General features: G+C 51.6%; 2 protein-coding genes across 6 annotated transcripts in view; both read left to right on the forward strand.

The window, feature by feature from the left end:
* Positions 1-2,316, forward strand: part of NICOL1 (NELL2 interacting cell ontogeny regulator 1) — an 11,170-nt gene extending 8,854 nt beyond the window's left edge. For all 5 annotated transcript variants that reach the window (XM_087938103.1, XM_087938102.1, XM_087938104.1 and 2 more), the window contains one exon: positions 1,239-2,316. In XM_087938103.1, coding sequence (XP_087794229.1) covers positions 1,239-1,310 — 72 coding nt within the window. In that variant the 3' untranslated portion in view covers positions 1,311-2,316. The remainder of the gene's footprint in view (positions 1-1,238) is intronic.
* Positions 2,317-9,031: 6,715 nt separating this feature from the next.
* ASPNAT (aspartate N-acetyltransferase) overlaps positions 9,032-22,535 on the forward strand; it is a 40,531-nt gene continuing 27,027 nt past the window's right edge. The window contains 2 exon segments of the mRNA XM_087938106.1: positions 9,032-9,153; positions 9,156-9,417. Coding sequence (XP_087794232.1) covers positions 9,058-9,153; positions 9,156-9,417 — 358 coding nt within the window. The 5' untranslated portion in view covers positions 9,032-9,057.

Below are 22,535 nucleotides of genomic sequence, written 5' to 3' on the forward strand. Positions count from 1 at the left end.
AGAGGGGCCTGACTAAGCCCTGGGCTGCTTTGCGCCCCTGGGAATGGCTCAGCCGCCACTTGGCCATCTCCCGTCCCCATGCAAGGGGAGCCACTTTGGGAAGTGGCAGGCCCAGGCGAGTCGGGAAGAGGTGGACTCAGGCGGAGAAGGGTCCTTGCAAGGCCTGAAGAGTCCGGCCTGCGTGGACTGAGCGCAGGACGAGCTGGAGAAGCGTGGGCCTGTCTCTGCATGTGACCCGGCTGAGGAGGGGGTCAGCGATGAAACGGGGAGGGGTCTCCCAGTGGCTCACGGAGCTCCCTCTCCATTCACCCCAGGTCCCTCCCAGCGGGGGAGGAAGGATCCCTGGTGCCCTGAGCACTGACACACGTTGGTGGCCCCCACCTCCTTTGTACACGCTGTACAAAGGACGCCATACTCTCCACTCTGGGGTGGCCCCTTTGGGCCTGGTGCCCCAAGCACGGGCTCGGCCCCCCTCACGGTCAGTCCACCCCATGACCCTCCTCTGCTTCGTGACCATCAACTCATTCAGGCCCCCTCTCTCCCTCCCGGGTATCCCTTGCCCAGCCCCCTCGCATTCGGGCTCTCCTTGCTGGCTGGGGGTGCTGTGGGGCTCAGACCGAGGGTTTAAAAGCGCCCCCCTCCCCCCAATTAGAGTCACAGGGACCCTGGAAGGCTCGGCTGCCGAGTCTTGCCCGCCGTTTCCTGCCAACTCCGGGCCTAGCCGGGGGGTGCCCACCGAGGCCGCTGTGGCTTTGTCCCATTCCTGGTTCTTTGGCAAAGCGGCCCCCTCCTCTGCCTTCCTGGATCTGTCCGGATCCACCCGGGAAGCCAGAGGGTCCCGGGGTCCTTCCAGCCCAGCGCCTAGAAGCTGAGCCGGGAGATCCGGGCAGGCTTCCCGGCTGCCGCTCATCCCTCGGAAGGAGGAGAAGGCTGAAGGCTGAAGGCAAGTTTAATAGCGCTTGCAGTCGTCTTCCCACCCCAACAGGAAAGTAGCAATTAGCCGGTAGTTCTGCTGCAATGTTAGATAACCAGAGTTAAAATAAGGACAGCCACGTTTCTGGGTAGCATGGCAGGATTTGTCTTAAACTAAGCAGGAAGCAGAATTTAACAACCGTCTTAGGTGCCCTTCTCCCCCAATTTCCTTTGTTTGCCTTTGTAACCAGGAGAGGCTGCGATGAGAAATCGACTAACCTGCGTTGTGTCCTGCTCTCTTCCCCTCCCTCCTCCTCTCCCCCCAGACAGAGACCTTGCTTTTCAAAGTGGAGAAGAGAACCTTATGTGACTGTTTAGCCGCCAATGCCCTGAACTGAGTCCGGCAGACGCTCACACACACACACACACACACACACACACACACGCACACGCACACGCACACGGATCTTCCACAGCGCTGGTCAACCTGCCCTTGGGAAAGAAAAGAGGCCACGCATGTAAAGCCGACCGCTTCGGAGACTGAGGGGAGATTGTCGCGCCTGAGTTCAGAGTGTTTTTGTCTTATGTCCGCCCGACCTCCCCGTGTGTCCTCAGGAGTTGCCAGGTAATTCCCAGAGACAAGGAGAAAAAATGGGAGGGACAACGATGGACTTTTGCAAAGCATTGGAAGTTTTGTTTTCACAAGCTTTCTTCTTCAATATTATAATCCCCCCACCCCACCCCACCCACCCCCGCGACACACAATTAAAATTAATGAGTGAAGACTCCCGCGGGGACTCTAGGGATCTTTTGCCAGGACTCTTCTTCTCATGAGCGTTTTTAGAAAGAATTGGACATTCCTGCCAAATAATATACACAAAGCAGGCTTTGATCATGTGCAAAATACGTTTCTGATGGTGTGCAAAAGATGTAAAACGCAACACAATCCAGTTGGAGGCTGAGTCATTAAGCGATTTAATTATTGAAAATTAGCTGAACAGTTAACGAGGAGGAGCCGTTTCCAAAAATGATCAGCCCTGCCATTGGACTTCTCCTTGGCTTGGAGGGAACAAGGTTTCCTTAGGTAAAACTTCTAGGCCCTCGTGAATAAGGCCTGGGAAGGTTTTCCGTTGTCGCCTTGTCCTTGCAGATCCGTGGAAGCGCCTCTCTAGCCAGCCCTTCACTCTCCTGTTCTTGGGGCCCCGAGCGACGTGCAGTTCATCTCCCAACTGTTTTAGCTGAAGTGGGTTCTTCCATTATCAGTGCATCGTAGACATTATCTGTGTATCATTTCTTTTAGAAGAAATGGATTTCTGTGAGTGCATGCGTGTGCATGTGTGTAAATGTACAAACGCTCCAGTGCTGGGGAGATACACTTTTTAAAATAAAGATCTGAGGTCCTGACTTTGGGTTGCTATATTCCAATTCATGCATCCTTTTTGGGGGGGGAGAAGCATAGATGTTTTATGAATTCTTAATATTTCTATGGTAATGTTTATTGGCCTGATTCTGGCTTTAGCAATCTTTTTGGACTTCACTCTTCTGTTATTATATAATATTCTCAAAAGGCCCAGTTCAGGTGAATATCCACTTTCACTTTTGAAGGTTTAAAAAAAAAAACCTGGCTAAGTTGATTACAGGAAAAAAAAAAAAAGCTTTAAAGCCTGTAAGAAATGAAAGTTTATTTCAGCTGCATCTCAGAAGTTGGATTTCAGGTCCCTCAGGGCTCTCACATCAGGCCTGCAAAGATCCAGGGATCCAAATGTCGTGGGTTTCTTTGGCCACAAATCCAAATATAGCTTGCCTAGCCTTTTTATTTATTTTTAATCCTCCGCCTGTGGTAATAATCTGCCTTTGCCTGTATCTGCAATATGACATTCCCATTTCCACAAGAAAGGGCCTGTGGGGCTGCAGACAATGGCAAAGCAGAGATTAAATACTTGGATAATTGCTGCTTATATGCAAAAAGCCGGGGGGGGGGGAGAGACAGGCCCAACATGCTAGAATGCTGAACTCGTCAGCCTGAGAAGGAGGGAGAAGTCTGGGCCAGGAGGCCGACCTTTTAGCTGCTCTTGGGAGAGATTGCAGGAGACCCATGTCAGGGCTCAGAAAAAGGAGGGTGGGCTCCTCCCCCCTCCCAATAATTCAACCACCAAGGGGTTGAATAACCCCTTGGGGGGGGGTTTCCCCCTTATAGCAACGCTGCTGCTATTAAAACAGCAAGAACTACAACCGTGTTTAAGGAACCTTGAATGCGTTTATTTAAAGCGTTGCCAGAAAAGTGTTTCTCAGTTGGCTCATCTCTTAGGTGGGTTCAGATTTCTTCACTTAATTGGATTCAAGTGCGATGTTTGTGTGTGAGTGTGTGCGCACGCACGCAGATGGTTGGACGAGGACGGTGGGTGTGTTTGCACATATGGTGCATGTGGGAAGTTTTAGGATAAAGGGGTTTTAAAATTACATCTGCATAGCAGGGGCAGGAGTGTAAATCGGCCCTTCACCTCCCTCAAGGGAGGAGGGAAGCCGCCCCAGCCAGGCTTAACTAGGTGGATAACCAAGAAGTCACGGAGCATTTTGCTGGATGTTGGCTGAAACGGCTGCAGTACCGTCTGTGACACCCACCGAGATTCCCATCCACTAAACACGAGACCCCCAGAAGTCTCTGGAAGAGCCCAGGCTGGCGGCTGGCGGCTGCCCCTGGTTTCAAGCCTCTCCCTCTCTGAATGAGCCCCGTTCATTTTGGAAGGTAAGGACCACCCGGTGCCTCCCCGGTTCCACAGGGACAACACAGGCAGGCCCTGCCGAGCCCCCCCGCCCTCCTCTCCCTGCCCAGCCTGGTCCCAGAGGAGCCCTGGGACACCAAACGAAGCGGCGCATCCCCGGGTCGTGCTCCTCCTGAGGCTGAGCATCGGTCCGGCCCCTTCCTTTCTCTTTGGCTCTCCGCGAGGGGCTTTCTTGTAACGGGAGAAGGAACAAAACAGGAGGTGAGTCATTCGGCCCCTTTTGGGTTCCACGCTAGCATTTTGCCGTCTCCGTTAAGCCAAAGCTTTATTTGGAAGTTCTAAAAAAAAAAACACCCCAGTTTGACGCTTTCTTTAGTCTTTGCTAACCTCCGTTCATTCTGAGTTTTAGCTCTATTTTTTTTTTTTTTTTGGTTTAATATAGGTAGTCCTCAGCCTGTGACCACAATAGAGCCCCAAATTTCTGTTGCTGAGCAAAATATTTGTTAAGTGAATTTTGCCCTGTTTTATGAGCTTTCCTGCCGCCATCGTTTAAGGCATCGCCGCAGTTGTTACGTGAGTCACCTGGTTGTTAAGTGAATCCAGCTCCCCCACTGACTCGGCTGATGGGAAGCCCAGCGGGGAATGTCAGCATTCTCAGTCATGGGACCTCAGGGGTGCTGCAGTCGGGCCCTCGAAAACCAGTCGTAACTGCCTCGTGTTCACCGCCGTCCTAAGATGAAATGCTCACTGAATGAGTGGTTGTAACCCGAGGACCCCCTGTAGATGTGAAGAAACAGAGGCAGCAACACCAAGTGGGCAGGAGCTCACCGCACCCGGCCCAGGAGGGAGCTGAGCCTAAGGAGGCATAGCCAGAGGGCTCTTCTGCCCCGCCGGTTATTCAATCCCACAGATTCCAGAGAAGCCTATTCATCCTCTGAAGGATTACAGGAGGAGGGAAAATGCATTGCCGGAATTGGGGTTGGTTAGGGGTCTCATTTGGGGGAAGTGGAAATAAAAATATGCCATAGATTATTCCATAGGAAGCCTCCTCCGTAGCCAGATTCCAGAGGCAGACCAGGGCCGTTTGTGCAAAGGAGAAGCTTGAAACGGTTTGTGTTTAAACGCTTCCATCCCAAAGGGCAGCGGCCTTCACGTGTGGCCCCGTACACGGCCTGCTCTCTCTGCCCACGTGGGCCGCTGCTCTAGCGCAGTTCCCGGTCACTTGCACTGAGCGTACCTTAAACTCGCACCGCCCTGGGTGCTTGTTAGTCTCCGTGTCATTTCAGAAGCTCCAGCACAAATGATCCTATTGATAGTTGGAGCCAATCCTTTCACAGCCGGCTAAATCCTGAGGCCCCTCCGAGGCAATCGTGACCTAAGCATCGCTTGGTGGTCAGTGTGCAATTCCCACTATTCCTGTAGTAGGTGGGATGAGTTGGTGGCCTGGGATGCAGCTGGTCACTTGCTGTTATCTATTGTCAAGACGCAAAAGATCACAATTAAAGTGGTTTATTGCTAAGCCCCCCTTTGCCCAGGAATCTTCTCCGCTAACGGGCGGCACCTGCTTGGAGTCAGAGAAGAGTCAGCAGAATTCAAGTTGGGCTCAGCTCGCTTGCGGCCACGTAGGGATTTAAGGCTGGCCCCTCTTTCGACTTGGTGAAGTCAAGCGGTGGGATTCAAATCATTTAACAAACGGTTCTCTGCCCTCATGATTTCTTCCAACAACCAGTTCACCAAACTGCTCAGAAAGTGAACAACCGGTTCTCTTGAACTGGTGCGGACTGGTGTGAATCCCAGCACTGGCCCCCGCCCCGTCTTCCGCCACTCCTTCCCCTACGTCAGCCTATCGTTCCTTTCTTCTGACTTTGCCCCCTTAAGTCAAGACAGGGTGGTTGGCGTGCGCCCAGCAGGATAGAACCAAGTTCAGGCGATGTGATGGTACCACTTTATCCTGCACTTTATACTGCAAAGCGGTATATAAATCTAAGGGCTATTGCTATCTGTCCCGAGAGGGCAACGTGCATTGCAGGGATGGCCGAGATCATATTTTTAATGATCATTTCTGAGAGCAGACGAGTCAACCTGTCTGTGGCAAACCGACTTCAGAGAACAATGCTGGGCAGCTTCCGTGTCTCTTCAGGAGCTGGTCCTAATCCCTGGCAAGGTCCACTTTATCATCTGGGTTTTCACTCTGTTTTCCAGAAACATCCGCCATTGGCTATGAAGGCACCATGGCAGCCAGTTTGCAATTTTTGTAGTCCCGCTTAATACAGGCTTACGTCAAACAATAAGCCATGGCTTGTAAATTACAACAGCCAGGTTCACACATGACAAGAAGCCCAAAACAAACAAACCTTACAGTGATCTGTCAATCCCCATCGGGTGGAATAAGGTCACTCTGGGGGTGGGATGGCAGTCTGTAAATTTGATAAATGAAGCTGGAATTTAATCCAAAGAAAAGGAGTTGTGAAGGTGACAGCTTCTTCTAGACGGCACCGACTCCCTGAAAAAAATAATTGAATTGGATGTAGTCCTAGATGTTATTTGGCTCTGAATGAGAAGCTTCCAACTGAAAACCAGAACGCCATTCATCGAGCATAATGACCTGTCTGTTAATTCTGTTTTTATATTAACATTGCAAGTGCACCTTTCTTTTCGCTTAGAATAACTTGGGATGGAGCTCAACTCAGTGTACATTAAGAGGCACAGGTGCCAGGAGGCAAGGAACTAATTATTCAGTATGTGTTGCGATATTAAGAGCAAACATCATCACTTAGATTGTCTCTGATGAAAAATTAATGTGATGTGTGTGCACTGAAAATCCACCCATTTAGAAGTGTCACCCCCCCCCCCAATAAATGGTGAGGTCAGTTGGAGTTAACATGTGACGGCTTAACTATGTTTTATGAATGAGACGTAACGGACTGCGCCTGACGAATCCAAGTTAATCAGGTAGCTCTACTGCCCTTTATCAAGACCCCGGAAAGGGTGGTCTCAGCCCTGATCAAGGGCACCCCTGGCACAGCCTCCTGCAGGAAGAGAGAGGTTGGCAGAGGCCGGACTTGGCCTGAGAGCCACCTCAGGGAACCGGCTGCCAGCTCTGTGCACCAATGTGAAGTCAAGCACGAAGCAAGGTTTTCTTCCCAGGGTCGGTTCCTTCCTTTTCGAAAAGGACAGCGGCCGGATCAAAACCTGGAAGAAACCACATCTCCGCCTTATCCTGGCTAGTGTAGGAATGACTTGGAAGCTCTCCAGGGCAGCCATTCTTCCATTTCAATTCCTTTCATCCCATCATCCGAGGGACACTCCGTTCTATAGAGCTTTATTTCCAGAATTTTGAAGAAGGGAAATCCCCGTCACTCCGTCCACTTCCCAAGGTTCGAGTCCCAAGCAGGTTCTGCTTGCATTTTAAGTATAGCAGGCGGGTCTGAGGGCTGAGGGGGTGAAAGCAACCCAGAAAGCCTGGCAATCGGCCTGAGGTGGCGCAGGCAAATCACGCCTTTCCGTCTCTCGTCTTCTGTCCTCCCTGGATCTTCACAAGCTTTTCTGGAAAAAAACAACGATCCTTTATTACCGAGAAGAATCCTGAGCTGAGGGGGCAGCCGAGGGCGAAGCGTCTCCTCCTCCTCCTCCCTCAGCCGCATCCTGAGGCGGATTCCTTGTCTTCCGCCCTCGACTCTCCCGGGGATCCGATATTTGTCTCCAGGGCCACGAGGCGGGGGGAGGGGGCGGCTCTGAAAAGATTCCCGCCTGCTTCTAGATCCCTTTCCCTCCGCCCCCCTCCCGGGAGAGAGCCCCGGGCTTGCAGGGCCCGCCGAAAGGACGCCTCTCCCCCCCCCTCCCGAGGGCCCGGGGACCCGGCCGGTTCCGAAGCCGGCAGAGGCGCCGAGGGGCCTCCCCTCCAGTGCCGCGCTCTCCCGCGGGGCTCCCGGCCGAAGGTTTGAGGGCCGGGCCCGGCTTAGCAAGGCGGAGGGTTGGGCACCGCGGCCCCCGGCCTTTGCAGCGCGGCTCGGGAGGCTGCGCAGCGGTCGCGCATCTCCGCTGGAACCGCCGCCGCCGCCGCGGCCTCCGCCCGGCTTCGTCTCTCCCTCCCCCTGCCCGGGGAGGGGGCGCCGGTCCCCGCGGGGCAGATCCGTCTGGCCGATGCCCGGCCGACCTTCCCGGGGAGCAGCGGAGGGTCCCGAGCCCGCCGACTCCGCCGCCGGTTCCCTGGCAGCTTTCCGGCTCCGGGCCCGCCACGCTCCTCGTCCCCCCCCCGCCGATTGCCGTGATTGGCCAGCGTGGGCCCAATGGCGTGGTAGCTCTCGCCCCTCCCGCCAGGAAAGAGGGCGGGGCCGCCCCCGTCCGAAGACGCCCCTTCTTCGCCCCCCGTTAGCTGCTCCCCTGCGAAGGGCCGGGGGGCTGCAGGGCCGCTCTCGACGCCCCGTCTGTGCCCGAGGCTGAAGGCCGGGGGGCTCGCAGGGCGCCCTGCTCTCGCCTCCCCAGGAAGAGCGGCCGGCAGAGGCCCCCAGCCGCCCGCCCCGCCTGCCTGCCTGCCTGCCCCTCGGGGAGCGGGGCCAGGAGTCCCGGGGGAATAAAGACACCGGCGGCGGGTCTGCGCTTCCTCCCGCGGGGAAGCGGGTCGGAGAGGCGGCTCTTGCGCCCCCCCACCCCCCGGGGATCGCAGGGGTCGCTTGTGGCGCCCCCGAGCGGGGCTCCCTCCGCCCGGGAAAGCCGGGCCGACCCGCGGAGAGCCCGCCAGGTGCCCCGCTCCTTTTCGGGGGGCGGGCGCGGAGGTTGCGCAACGCGGCCAATGGCGGGTCCCCTCCGCTGCCCCCGCCCGTCTCTTCGGGGCCGCGCTCTGCAAAGGGGGCCGCGCCGTGGCCGCAGTGGGGAGGGACTCGCGGAGTCCCTGGGCCCGCCCGCCCGCCCGCCTGCGAGGGCCGGGGGCCGAAAGGCGGCGCGGCCCGAGGCAGCCTGCGCAGCATTGCCGCATCCCGGCCGGCAAAGTCAAACTTTGTGTCGCGTCATCCCGGGCGGCGCTGGCGGAAAAGCCGGAGCAGCGCCCGGACGCCCCTCGAAGGGCCGCTTTACACGCCCCCGGCGGGCCGCCCAGCCCGGAGCTCTGTCCCGGCCGAGACTTCGCCCCACGACGCCCCGCTCGGCAACCGCCGCCCCGCCGGGCCCGCCCCTCCCTCCCCCTCCCTCCCCGTCTCGGCGGGGTCCCCGGCAGGGCGGGTGCGGGGCGCGCGGGCCCCTCTCGGCCAATGAGCGGGGCGCTAGGACCCGGGGGCTGCGCGGCCCCAACTGCAGCGCCGCGGCTGCCTTATAAATGGCCCGCAAATGCGGCGGAGGCTCTTTCCTGCCGCCGCCGCCGCCGCTCCCGCCGCCTCCGCCGCCGCCGCCTCGCCCCGCGCCCCGCCCGCCGCCCGCCGCCCGTTTGATGAATTGCTCGCCTCCCGAGATGGTTTGCGAGACCGCCATCGTGGCCGAGGAGCGGCAGTCGCTCGGGGCCGCCGGCAAGGAGGGACGCCTGCTGCCCCCGCCGCCGCCCCGCCGCCGCCGCCGCCGCTGCCGCGCAGATGTGGCCGCCCGGGCCCGCCGCCTCGCCGCCCGGGGCCTCGGCCGGAGGGGGAGCGGCCCTCGGGGGCGGCGGGGCTCTCCATCCGGCCCTTCCACCCGGCCGAGGGCGAGGCGGCGCGGCGCATCTTCTACGAGGGCATCCTGGAGCGCATCCCCAACACCGCCTTCCGCGGCCTCAAGGACCAGCCGCTGGCCCAGCTGCTCTACGCCGCCATGGCCGGTGAGTGGCCGGCGGGAACCGCGGGGAGCCGGGGAGCGGGAGCCGCCGGCGCCTGGCTCCCTCGGGGAAGCGCCCGAGGCCACGCGCTGGGCTGCCGCGGGGTCCTCCGGGGCCTCCTCGGCCGCTGGGCCAGCCCGGGAAGCCCCGCCGGTGGCCCGGGGAGCCGCCGGCGGGGCCGCCTCTGCAGCCCAGGCTCCCGCCGAGGCCCCGGGGCAGCGGGAGCGCCCTTCGCATTGCAGCGGCCGCGCTCCGGAGCGTCGGCCGGGCCGGGAGGCGGAGCCGGCCGGCGGGGCGCCACGTGCTGCCCGAGGAGGCCGCTGGAGCCGGGGCCGAGGCTGGCGGGCCGGCCGGGTCGGGGAGCGGCGGGGCCCCGGGGGACGAGCGGGGCTTTCGGGCCTTCCCCGAGGAGAGGCGGGCGAGGAGCCGCTGCGCTCAGCACCCTGGACAGCGGCCGGGCGGCGCTTGCAGGCGCTCCGTCTCCCCGATTGGCCGTCGGGTGGCTCGCCCATCGGGGCAGTCCCGGGACCGGCTGGGAATGCTGGGCCTTGAAGTCCAAGCCCTGGGGAAGAAGTGGCTGGGCTGTGCAGCCTCTAGGGCAGGGTGTCCAACCTTGGCAACTTTAAGACTTGTGGACTTCAACTCCCAGAATTCCTCAGCCAGCTGAGGAATTCTGGGAGTTGAAGTCCACAAGTCTTAAAGTTGCCAAGGTTGGACACCCCTGCTCTAGGCCGAGGCTTCAGGGTCGGGTTGTTCATGGTTACCAATTGTAGGTGGCTGGTAGGCTCTGTTGATTAAGGGCATCGCCTGTGTGCTACTTCAGGGCCGCATGGACATTTAGCTAAAGCCTTTGAACTTCACAAAGCCCAGAAGGTGATTTCCTTTGGTTTTATTACTTTATCTACTCTTTTATTACCTTAATCTTACCATTCGGGACAATGTTCAGTGTGTTCTGCAAACGAGTAACGAATCAATTACGTAGGGATACGCAGGAGAGTTTTGGCACATGCCTTACATTTCAAGAAAAGGAAAAGACATGAAAAATGAACTTTTTTAGTTTCATTTCCTTAAGCAACAAAGCTTGCAAACTGACAAGGGAAGGAATCCCTTGAGAAGGGCATGTAGCATCCCAGGGAGTTTGTTCTGAAGTAAATGATATTTGAAGGAGGCAGCCAGAACTCTCCAATATTACCCTGAATTCTGTTTGTAACCTTAGCACAAGTGACTGAACTGTTTAAAGGACTTAAAGGTGATTTAGCCTATTACAGTTTTCAGAAGGTTATGAAGTGTGTTAAGATGGATTCCACCAGGGAAGGAAGGAAGGAAGGAAGGAAAGAGCCAGAGCTCCACGGAGCTTCCATGCAACGGCTTTGGAGGTCTCCTCAGCGCTTCTGGGGAAATCACTTCCCCCGTGCTAATCCTACAAAAGGTCCAGGCATGTCCAGAAGATGTTTGCGTTGGTTATCAAAAGAGCCACGTGGAGCCTTCATGCTTTTGGTTGTAGCCGTAGGAAGGGAAGCCTACCGTGGGGCCAAGGATAAAAATCACTAAGCAACAGATCTGCTTATCAGCCAGAATCCAAGTTTTCTTTTTCATCACTAACATAGACGCCCTAGTTGGGATGGTCACTAAATTAAATGGTTTTAAAGGGTCTTGGACAAAGAGGTTGATCGGAGGCAGAATGCATGGATGAGCAGGATAAAGGAAAAGATATTCTCTATTTCCAATAAGTGTCTTGGAGTTCAGTATCATTTCACTCTGCTCCTGTGAGAAATTATGTTTGGGAAGGTTTTTGTTGGAAGAGGGACAGGTTTTCTGGCTCGTTTTCACCTCAGGGTTCTTGAGAAGGGTGTTCTTGGATTTTCCCTCAGCAGAGTCTCTGTTTTGATGGTCGCCTCTGCCTTCCTTCCTCCTCTTCAAATCAATCGGCAAGCCAAGCAACTATGAGGCACCCCAGAGGCTGTTTGGCTAAGAAGGTCTCATGAAGTTTCGGCTACAGCTGCTGCGTGGCCGCTCTAATTCGGAGCTGGACTTTCACTAATCAATTTGCGAGGAAGGCATTTCATTAAGGCTTTTATCTCCTCCTCCTCCTCGGGATTTCTAAATACTGTCCTGGAGACTTCAGGTGGAATAGGACAACATTTTCTCTTTTTGATTTGAATGGAACATTGTCCAGTTGTGGCTGCTTGAATTTTGTGGTTCTGCTATTGCCATTTCAACTACCGCAAACCACCTGGAGTATATGGAAGTAGGTAGCAAACAAGCCCCTTGTAATAAATGATTATACAAATAATTTCCCCCTGGATTAGTCTGCCTTGCGGTGTTCCTCACAAGCAAATGGTTGTGCTTTACACAACGCCCCTTTTCTTTACAAAATTTAACCTGATCAGGCGAGATAGAAAGGGGCTCGACAGCCACTGAGAGACAGGCTTAAAAACTAATCAGGGATAAATTTAACATTATAAAGCCGAATGAACCAACCTTTGGAAGTTCACTGAATTTTTGTCATGGCAAACGGAGCAAGTTTCATAATGAATCTGCCCAAATGTGGCTTGCAGCTTATTTAACCAGCTCCTGTGTGGCAATGATGCAGCAGAATGAGCTCTTCGCACATGGTGTCTGTCTAGGCTAGGTTGTTAAAAAGGATGTTGGCGTATAACGGCCGGTTTTGCAGAGTGCGTCGCAAGGAAAATAACCAGGGTTCCTTCTGGTGGATGTTTGCAATGGGCTGCAGGGTTGGCCGTTTCAGAATTTTATTTTGATCAGTTTCCTAATACCGAATATCACTGGGGCCAACTTTCTCCACGGTCTGCGTGTATATATGCCTGTTTTGATAGTCAAGGAATGATTGAGGCTTTTTAGAAAAGGAACTCCAAATGAGCACTGGCATTTTTGAAAGGGCTATTGTACAGACATATGCAGAAGCAGTGAGAAATGCAGACAAGCGTGATGCAGTGAAAAAAAAAGCTGAAGAATACGTAGAATGAAGATTACAGGGGAAAAACGGTTTTCTGCATTACCAGGAAAAATAGGATTTTTGAGTGAAACAGAAGACAATGAGGCCAATCGATTTAGAGAGGGAAGTTTTAGTTTTGCTACTGTAGCGTAATGACGTACCAGTTTCAAATACTTTCATGACTTCGGGTTTTTTGACTGTAAATCAAACAATTTAACGCAGCTGGCTGAGGAATTCTGGGAGTTGAAGTCCATTAAAGTTACTGAGGTTGAAAAACTCTTCTTTAAGATTATTTTGATTTAAGGAATATTTTGCTTTTAGGCAGAGTTTAATTTTTTTTTTTAAATGCCTTGGTTACTTAGTTTACTGTAAGGGGAATAAGAAAGGAGGAGAATGAATGAAGCCAAAAAGCCCATATTATCCAACGTTTTGTGTTACCAATGTCCAGTCAGATACATTTAGGGGGCAAAGTTCATTTATTGGTTTAGATTGTCCTGTAGGAGCTCAAGATGCTAAAATCTATTTTTTAAAAATTCACATACCAGTTCTGTGAAGTAGTTGAGGCTGAGATCTTGCGATTTATCTGAAATGATCCAGTCGGTCTCAATCGGTGACACAGTTTCAGTCTGGATTTCGTAACCGCCACTATGCCTGACTGCCTCTTTCACGGGATCCTGGTTGTGATTCAGGCCCTGACATCTGAAAGCTCCAGAAATTTAACCAGTTACAGGTAGTCCTTGACTTACAAAAGTTGCAACGGCTCTGAAAAAGGTGACCTAGGACCAGTTTTCACCCTTACGGCCGTTGCAGCCTCCCCCTCGGTCAGGTGATCAAAATTCAGGTGCTTGGCGACTGACTCGTATTTACGATGATGGCAGAGTTCCCGGGGTCAGGTGATCCTCTTTTGCGACCGTCCGACGAGCCAAGTCCTGGGGGAAGCCCGACTCATTTAACGACCGTGTGACTAACATAGCCACTGCAGTCGTTCACTTAACAGTTGTCTCACTCAGTAACATAAATTTTGGACTCAGTTGTGGTGATAAGTCGAGGGTTGCCTGCACTTGGCATCTAGTGTGTGGCCTCTGGTGGCATTTAACAGTATTTGGGGTAAGGAAATTTGCCTTTTCATCAGCCCGGAATCTGGCCGCGTTTCCCTTTAACGGGTGGCGTTGAGTTGAGCCGAGTCGGAGAGGAAGAGAACGAGTCCAGTCTGGCCCTTCGGAGCTCTCGGTGCTGCCGGCCTTTGGACCACGCCCGTCCCTCAGGCCTCCCATCGCTTGCTTGGTCGAAATGCTCCGAGGGCTGAAGGGTGAGCTGGCCCTGGTCCCACGATCTGCTTCCCCCTTTTGGGGACCTCCCAGCACAGACTTGGGGGGGGGCGTGGAGGGGGGGGGGGCTGGTGTGGTGGACTGGCATTTGAAATGAGACGCAGGGAAAACGTCTGAGCAGATGCCAGCCCTGAGTAGACCCAGGTACCAGCTTTTATTGAGAACAAAATGCATATACAGAGAACAAGTGACCTCAACAGGATGTTATTTCCACAGGATATATAGGATGAGAATAAACAGGATGAGAATATACATCTGCGGAAATTCCCATGGGAATGGCTCAGCTATTCCCATGGGAATGGCTCAGCTATATACTATGACCTTTCACTGACATATCTGGTCCTCTAAGCTTCGCAGGTCCTAACAGGACAAAAACACCCATAGCAGGCGGAAATGCCCCCCACCAGAGGCATCTTTTAGTCCCTAGATCTATGCAAAGCTATACAAGGACCCACAGAATAAAATATATTACCACATTCCCTCCTTTTTTATTTATTCAAAGATAGGGGGTGTTTTAGTGGCATAATACACAGTTCCTTCGCGACGTTCGCGACTTGGTCCCATACGTTGAAAAACTGAGGTACATATTTGAAATAGATTAGGAATACATTGAATACAGCAACATAACATAATAAGTATAATAACAATTGTCACAACTAATTGAAGCAATGAACGTAACCATGAGCTGTCAGGAAGCCAATCCCATAGCAAAGCCCAAGGTGACTTATCAAAGCCATCTTTTCCTGCTTCGTGTTCAGCTATGCGGTCTTCCATATCATGAACAGTTTTTGTAATGTTAGGCTCATAATTATGTATGAAAATACAACAATGTGAATGAATTAAAGCACAAACTCCTCCTTTAGCAGCTAATATTATGTCTAAAGCATAACGATTTTGTAAAGTAATTTGGCGAATTTCAGACACTTCTTCATTTAACATCTTAATGCTCTTAACAGTATTATTAAACATAGCAACAGTGAAATTATTTAAAATATGCAGATCCCGATAATTCATAGCCACTCCCAAAGGTGGTAATGCCGCCCTGGAAAGTTGAGTTAACCACCACCCTCCCGTGGTGAGACCCGAGTCCACCTCCCTCCTGTTACGAATCCGGGCCTTGGGCAGTTGGTCTAACTTATATATTACTGGGATGACATGCCCAATCGTACACACCCCAGACCAATCCTTTGGCCATTGTTGATAAGCAGTATCCCCACATAGCAGCCATAACCCATCCGGAAGAGGAAAGTATTTTAAATGCTTATGATAGATATTATTGGAGGCCTGACTTTCCCAACCCCACATTAGCCACATCCAAGTACAGAGAACATATGCCCGTGACCAATGTCAGGCCTCTTAGTGGTTGTCCGATTTACACAACAGTCACGGGAAACTTTCAAAGCCTTGGATAACGTAGAAGATGTCCGATTTATGCAGTTGCTCTTACTAGTAATGCTTTTTACACATTTCATACATCCTCCTTCCAAAGGAATCACCTTCTTACAGGGTGTGGTATTTCCCAGCAAAATAGATTGAGTCCCTACAGGGGGCGGTAATAACAAACCGATGCTTTGGTAGTGAAAGTTACCTTTGTTGTGAATAATGTTTGATTCCACTTTTCGGGTCTGGACCCCAGTAAAGCCAATGTTTAAAATCATTATAATCAAAATTAGCACTGTTTTGCTCATTCAAAGGAATACCATGTAACAAAACTCCACCTTTCCCAGACCCAGGCACATGCATACAAAGCCAACAATTAGTTACATTTAAACCCTTAGCTGCCATCCGAATGTCCTTGATGTAGGAATTTTCTTTCCATAAATTATCACCAAGGTCTCTAGTTTTTGAGATAATAGCAGTTCTCCGCCTCCGTATTAGAGTCCGTGGAGGCATAAGACGAATGGAAAAAGAAGTTGTGTAAAGTAACTTAGGCAACTCCAATTGACACCAATATTGTCCATAGTCTGAAACAGAAACATTAAACAGGATCAGAGTTGTAGCACAGGTTGAAGATATAATATCCTTATCAGGTCCCGAGTAAAGAATGTCTTGACCCTTATGCCAGGACCAATATGCTGGAAAAATCAAAGGATGCCGCTGTTTGCAGATTAATTTAGTCTGATTCCCCAAAGGAACCTGCTGCATACAAGTTGGCAATCTCAGATAAGCAGTCATCTTTTCCCAGCCTTCACAGCGCCGCGCCTGGATTGCCGGCATCAAGAGAATCAGGAACCACAGGTACGGAATCAGGAACCACAGAAATGCCATCCTGCTCCTCTGAAACCTCCTTCACTGGCACCTGTGAAGGCGCTTGCGAATGATCAGGCCGAATACATCGACCAGGAACCCAACGAATTTGACCAAGATGTTCTACTGCTGCATAACCACATTCCCACGTAATCAGCTCAGCGGAACCCATGCCGGATCCGGAAGGAATCGCACCAACACTCGAGGCCTCACTGCATCTGTAGAAGGAGAAGAAAAATGCCTGCTGGCGCGCCGCAGGGGGTTACCAGACAAATTTAAAAATTTAAAGTATACAAGGCTAGATTTAATTGATCTTGAATTGCCGGAAGCCCCAGGAGCTTCCCTCCTTTTTATTTAATTTAGCTAACATGTTCTTGAGCGTGCCATTATAACGCTCTACAATAGCCTGTCCTGTGGAATTGTATGGAATTCCAAATTTATGTTCCACAGACCACTGTTTGCAAAACTGATCAAAGACTGTGCTCCGATAAGCTGCACCATTGTCTGTTTTTAAAGTTTGAGGCGTACCAGCAACTGAAAATGTCTTAATGCAATGATTGATGACATGTTTAACCGCTTCACCTCTTTGAGGAGTAGCCATTAGAATTCTGAATAAGTATCCACAGTCACATGTATATACTTCCAAGGTGCAAATGATGGATACTGAGTAACATCCATTTGCCAAATCATTGAAGGTTTCAACCCCTGGGGTTGACTCCCATAGGAATAGCCGTGCCCTGTTTTGAACAAGTTGGACATTGTTGAATTATGGCAGCAGCTTCTGCAGCAGTAAGCTTGAATTGATGTGCCAATGCTTTAGCATTTTGATGAAAATAACTATGGCTGTCCCATGGCTGGACAGTGAGAACTGAAGTTACAGCACTGTCAGCTTTGGCATTGCCTTGTGATAAAATTCCAGGTAAATTACTATGGCTACGAATATGGACAACAAAACACACATTCACACGCTGCTCCAAACATCCTTGCAACAACAAAAGCAAACGTAGAATATTAGGTGATATTCCAGGAGACAAATAAGAACCTGCTACAAAGGGTAACAAGTTATATACGTACAAAGAATCCACTATTAGATTAAAATCCTGATTTTGAAAATTTTGAAAAGCCAAAACTACAGCAGCAAGTTCTGCCTGCTGGGCAGACTTCTGCTCTGATGTCACTTTTGTATGCCAAATTCCAGATTTATCTTTCCAAACACAAGCACCAAACACAAAAAAATTTTCTCCATCAGTAAAAACTTTAGGAGCATCTGATATACTGATTTAGGTCACACTCTGTCCCATTGATCTCTTTTTTTGCTGACTTTGATCCCCTCCAGGAGCCCAACATTGCGCTTTAAAATGTCCAGGCTTCCCACAATTAAAAAAAGTTTCTTTTTTAGCATTTCCTGCCTGGAGAGCCAGAGCTAAAGTTTCCATGTTAAAAGTCTGACTCCCCACCTTTTTGCAATCTGCGTTAGCCTGATCTACTGCTAACTTCAAAAGCAATTCATTCCGGGCAAATTGGTTGTCAATTTGCCTTTCAATAGCCACTTTCAATCTACTAATGAAATTTTCATAGGGTTCATTGTTCCCTTGTTTGATGTTAGTAAAGGTCTTCTCACCACCTTCGCTGTCAGGGAGAGCCCCCACGGCTTGGAAATTAACTGGGAGAAGAACGAACCCCTCCTCAGGCATTCCATCTCTGTTGATTTAAAGCAGCATCTACACCAATTTCTACTGGATTAAGTTGAATTTCCACTCCAAATTCTACCAAATCATCTCCTGATAATTCCCCTCTATTTGTTGCTTCCTGAATAGCTGCAGTAACTGCATCTGCTTGAACTCTTAAAGGCAAACTCTTCTCTTCTGACAAAGTATTTTCAGTGCCTGACAGTCCTCTGGATTTATCTGGAGGTGCTGTCGGTGGCAATATACGTACCGCATGGTAAGGCGGCAAACCTTCTTCAGGGGTGCTAGGAGCGGTTGTTCATGAGTAGCTAATGCATCCATAACCACCCTCCAGGTTAACAAAATTGAAGAAGGGCACGAGGCTCCTCGTGCAAAAATTTCCCTATCTTTCTCCAGCACTCTACTTTAATACTACCTCCTCTGGATAACATGGAATATGTTTCCAAACATACTGTAATAAGTCCTCAATTTCTTTCTTTCCTACTTCATGTCCTCTACTATGAACTCCAAACTTAAACCTATTCCCGTGATTTCTCTCATTTCCCTAATGTGCCCTGTCTGAGCCTTGAGAAATCTCCTCCCATACTACGAAAAGAATCTATCTCCGTCCAGCGAAGAAGATGAGGGCCCAGTCGACGTCCGCGACGATGAGTATGGGATGCGGAAACGTATAGCTTTCAAGCTATCACGCCAAAACGTATAGCCTTCCAAACTATCACGTCGGGTCACCACTTGTGGTGGACTGGCATTTGAAATGAGACGCAGGAAAACGCCTGAGCAGATGCCAGCCCTGAGTAGACCCAGGTACCAGCTTTTATTGAGAACAAAATGCATATACAGAGAACAAGTGACCTCAACAGGATGTTATTTCCACAGGATATATAGGATGAGAATAAACAGGATGAGAATATACATCTGCGGAAATTCCCATGGGAATGGCTCAGCTATTCCCATGGGAATGGCTCAGCTATATACTATGACCTTTCACTGACATATCTGGTCCTCTAAGCTTCGCAGGTCCTAACAGGACAAAAACACCCATAGCAGGCGGAAATGCCCCCCCCACCAGAGGCATCTTTTAGTCCCTAGATCTATGCAAAGCTATACAAGGACCCACAGAATAAAATATATTACCACAGCTGGGGGCAAGGGCTGTTGGCTGCGTTTCGCTGCCCCTTGCGCACTTTGCCCGCAATGCCGCAACTCAGGCATGAAAGGACACACAGCTTTACTGAAGTTTCAGTGCTTTGGCCAGGAACGAAAGGACTCCCCTGCTGTCCTCAGGCCTGGGCCTCCCAAGGCTGCCCTCCCCGTGGCTGGAGGTGGGTTGGGCTGGGACAAGATGGAGGCCTCAGAGCTTTAGGGGGGAACGTCCCCCATCAAAGCAGCCTGGAGTCCAGATCGGCTGTTTCTCAGCTGATGTGGAGCTGTGAACCTGGTCCTCATCTCCCTCGTCGCTCTGGAACGGATCCCTTTATTCAGCGGTTCTGCTTCTGCTATTTTAAAGTCCGAGCTGAATTGGGCTTGTGGATTCCTTCTGCTGGCCGGGTTGCATCCGGTTCTCCTTTTTTTTTTTCCTATTTGGGTCTTTTTCTCGAAGAAAATCTGCTTTCTTGCTCTGATCGTCTCGCTTTCCGTGCCAGTAAAGGCCTTCTCGCCAGGTGCCCATTTTGCATCTCTTCCATTTTGCAGTGTGTTGCTCTGTAGACCCAGGTGAGTTAAGGAAGCGGCCACTCCCAGCCGTGTCCAGCCAGCCTCGGGAGTCCCGATGGGAACCTACTGAGGCCGCCTGGGGAGCTACAGTGCCCGCCTGAGCAGGCTGGGCCAGCTTTGGGATTAAGGGGTAGCCCGCCTTGTCAAGACCGGCCCTTAGACCATGGTTGGTAGGTGGAGATGCTGGGGACCTCCAGGTAGTAACTAAAACTCAGCTGGAACGAGGGACAATGAGCCATTGCCAGGAGAGTCTGACTGCCGATCAATTTTTTTTTTAAATTCTATTTGGCCTAAATGTTTCTGCAGACCTGGAATAATTCATGACTGAAGTATTTCTGGACGTACTGAACTAATTTTTCATAATTAATTTTGATAATGTATTGATGTGGCCAGGGAAATGTGGAAGGAGGATCCAGAAAGATTGGGATGGGCAGTGCTATATAGGGACACTGGTGGATGGATGAATGGGAGGAAGAGAGGAGGAAGGAAGGAAGGAAGGAAGGAATGCAGGGAGGGAGGAAGGAAGGAAGGAATGCAGGGAGGGAGGGAGAAAGGGTAAAGCTCAGAATGAGATTTGAGATTTGCCAGAGATGCAAAAATAACAAAAAGCCAAAGAGAGAATAGTGAAGATTAAAGGGTAATGGTGAAAAATTCTAACTCGGATCTTCTGTCAAAAGAAAAATGGAACGGCGGCTGATAAAGCCAGGGGGGAAAGGAAGGAACGACAGGCTTTGGACAGGCAAGGAGGAGGCAAGAAGGATGTAGCTGGTTTAAATGAATTCAGGTCTCCTGGCCCAGGTGGGTTATATCCTCAACCGCTGAAGAAACAGAGGCGATTCGTGGAATACCTTCAGCAATCTCCAGAAACTTCTGGAAGGCTGGGGAGGCCCTCGAAGGAAGGCAGAGAGCAAACGCCCTTCCCATCTTCAAGAGGAGGAGGTAGAAGGGACCTGGCCCCTCCTTCCTGTGGATCTTCTCGGGCAAGAACTTTGAACAGGTCATCAAGCAGCAGGCTTGTGGGTGCTTGGAGAAGTGTGCTGGGAAGAACAGGAGCCAGAATGGATCCATTGCCAGGAATCGTTGTGTGTGGGGGGGAAATATGACACGGAGCGCCACCGGATTCTGTCCTTCTTCGCCTGCTTGGTCCAACATTTTCATTAAAGACTTGCATGAGGAAATTGAGGGGGTGGCTTCCGAAAAGTTTGCAGATAACACGGTGTTGAAAGAGGAGCTAAGACTCTACAGGAAGAAGATTGAAGAAGATCTGGACAGGATGGAACAAGAGGCTGAAATAGATAGGATGAGTATTGGATGCAGGACTAGAATCCTGCATCCAGTTTTGGTCACCACATTATAAAAAAGAGGTTGAGACTCTAGAAAAAGAACAGAGAAAAGCAACAAAGAGGATGAGGGGACTGGAGGCTAAAAATAGGATGAACGGCTGCAGGAACTGGGCCTGGCTAGTCTAGGGAAGAGAAGGACCAGGGGAGACAGGAGAGCATCTTCCAGTATTTGAGGGGCTGCCCCAGAGAGGAGGAGGAAGGGGGTCAAGCTATTTTTGAAAGCACCTGAAGGCCAGACAAGGAATAATGGATGGAAACTGACCAAGGAGAGATTCAACCTGGAACTAAGGAGGAACTTTTTGACAGTGAGGACAATCAACCGATGGAACAGAAGTTGCCCTCGGAAGTTGTGGGAGCTTCACCACTTGAGACTCTCAAAAAGAGATTGGACTCCCATCTGTCAGAAACGGTGTAGGGTCTCCCACTTGGGCAGGGGGTGACCTATAAAGTCCCTTCCAACTCTGATTATCTGTTATCTGAGATCAAAGAAAAAAGAAATGGGACATTCTGACCAGGGGGAAGCCAGGCTCGAGTGTCGGGTGTGGGAGGCGTTTCAAAGAGGTCTGGATGGCTTGTGGGCCATAGGAGATGTGAAGATAAAACGTCAGATTCCTACCCTGGGTTTATGGCTATGGACACAGGAGCACGCTGCCTTGATCACAGGGAGACCTTATCCAGCCTTCTCTGGTCAGACTCCAACTGGAGTCCATTCAAACAGGTCAAGGACAAGCGTGGATGAAGGTAGCGGAAGGTTATCCGGATGCTGCAGAGTCTGGAAGCATCCCAGCGTTTAGGGGCTGTCACAGACAGGAGGGGGTCAACTTATTTCCCAAAGCCCCGAAGGGCAAAGGATGGCAACCAGTCCAGGAGAGAAGCAACCTGGAATTAAGGAGAAGCATCCTAACTGTGGGGACAATTAACCAGTGGAACAGCTGGACACCAGAGGTTCTGGGTGCTTCTTCACAGGAGGTTCTTAAGAAGAGACCGGACAGTCATTTGTCTGAAACGGTATGGGGTCTCCTGCTTGGGGGGCTGGACTAGAAGACCTCCAAGGTCCCTTCCAGTTCTATTCAATGGAAGCTCCGCTTTCTGAGGAATGGTCAGAAGATCTGGTAGAATTCATCTACAGAGGAGAGGACCTTGGGCAGGTGTGGTAACCCTCTTCACAGGATTGTCACTTGGGAGGACATTGGTCCCCGGGGACAGGAACCCCATTCAGGGATTGACACCATAACGGAGGAGCTAAAGGGGCGAAAGCGCAGGAGGGACTTCCCGACCGTCTCGCAGGCCAGGCTGTTCCGTGTCAGTCGCCCATCTTGAGGGCCCTTCAGGCAGAGGCGGCAGGGTCCCCTGTCAGAGAAACTCAAGTGGAACCTTCCCTGGACACCGAGGGGTGCCCCGAGGTCCCCCTCAGGAACTGCACCTGCCACCAGTGGAGCCGGCCAGGGACGGGACTGGGTCCCGTTTGTGGAAGCATCGAACACCCTGGGAGTGACATTAAGTGGTCCGACTGCTTGTCCCTCTCATATGATCCCAACAGGACACCATACCTGAAGGATCATCTCCTCCTCTCCCAAATAACAGATAACAGATCATCAGAGTTGGAAGGGACCTTGTAGGTCCTCTAGTCCAGCCCCCGCCCAAGCGGGAGGCCCTACACCATTTCTGACAAAGGGCAGTCCTGCCCATTGATGGAGGTCTGGGGGAGGACCCTTCCGGAAAGGTTCCCCCAAATGAAAAAGGACATTCCCAGGTATCCCATTTTTTTGATCTTCCCAAAGATTTACACGTTTTTTCCCCTGTTCTTTTCACAGCCGTTAATTACTCATCTCAATGGACTTTTGCT

The sequence above is a fragment of the Pseudonaja textilis genome, chromosome 8 (assembly GCF_049901715.1).
Source record: "Pseudonaja textilis isolate UNSWEBS1 chromosome 8, rPseTex1.2, whole genome shotgun sequence".
Classification (NCBI taxonomy): Eukaryota; Metazoa; Chordata; class Lepidosauria; order Squamata; family Elapidae; genus Pseudonaja; species Pseudonaja textilis.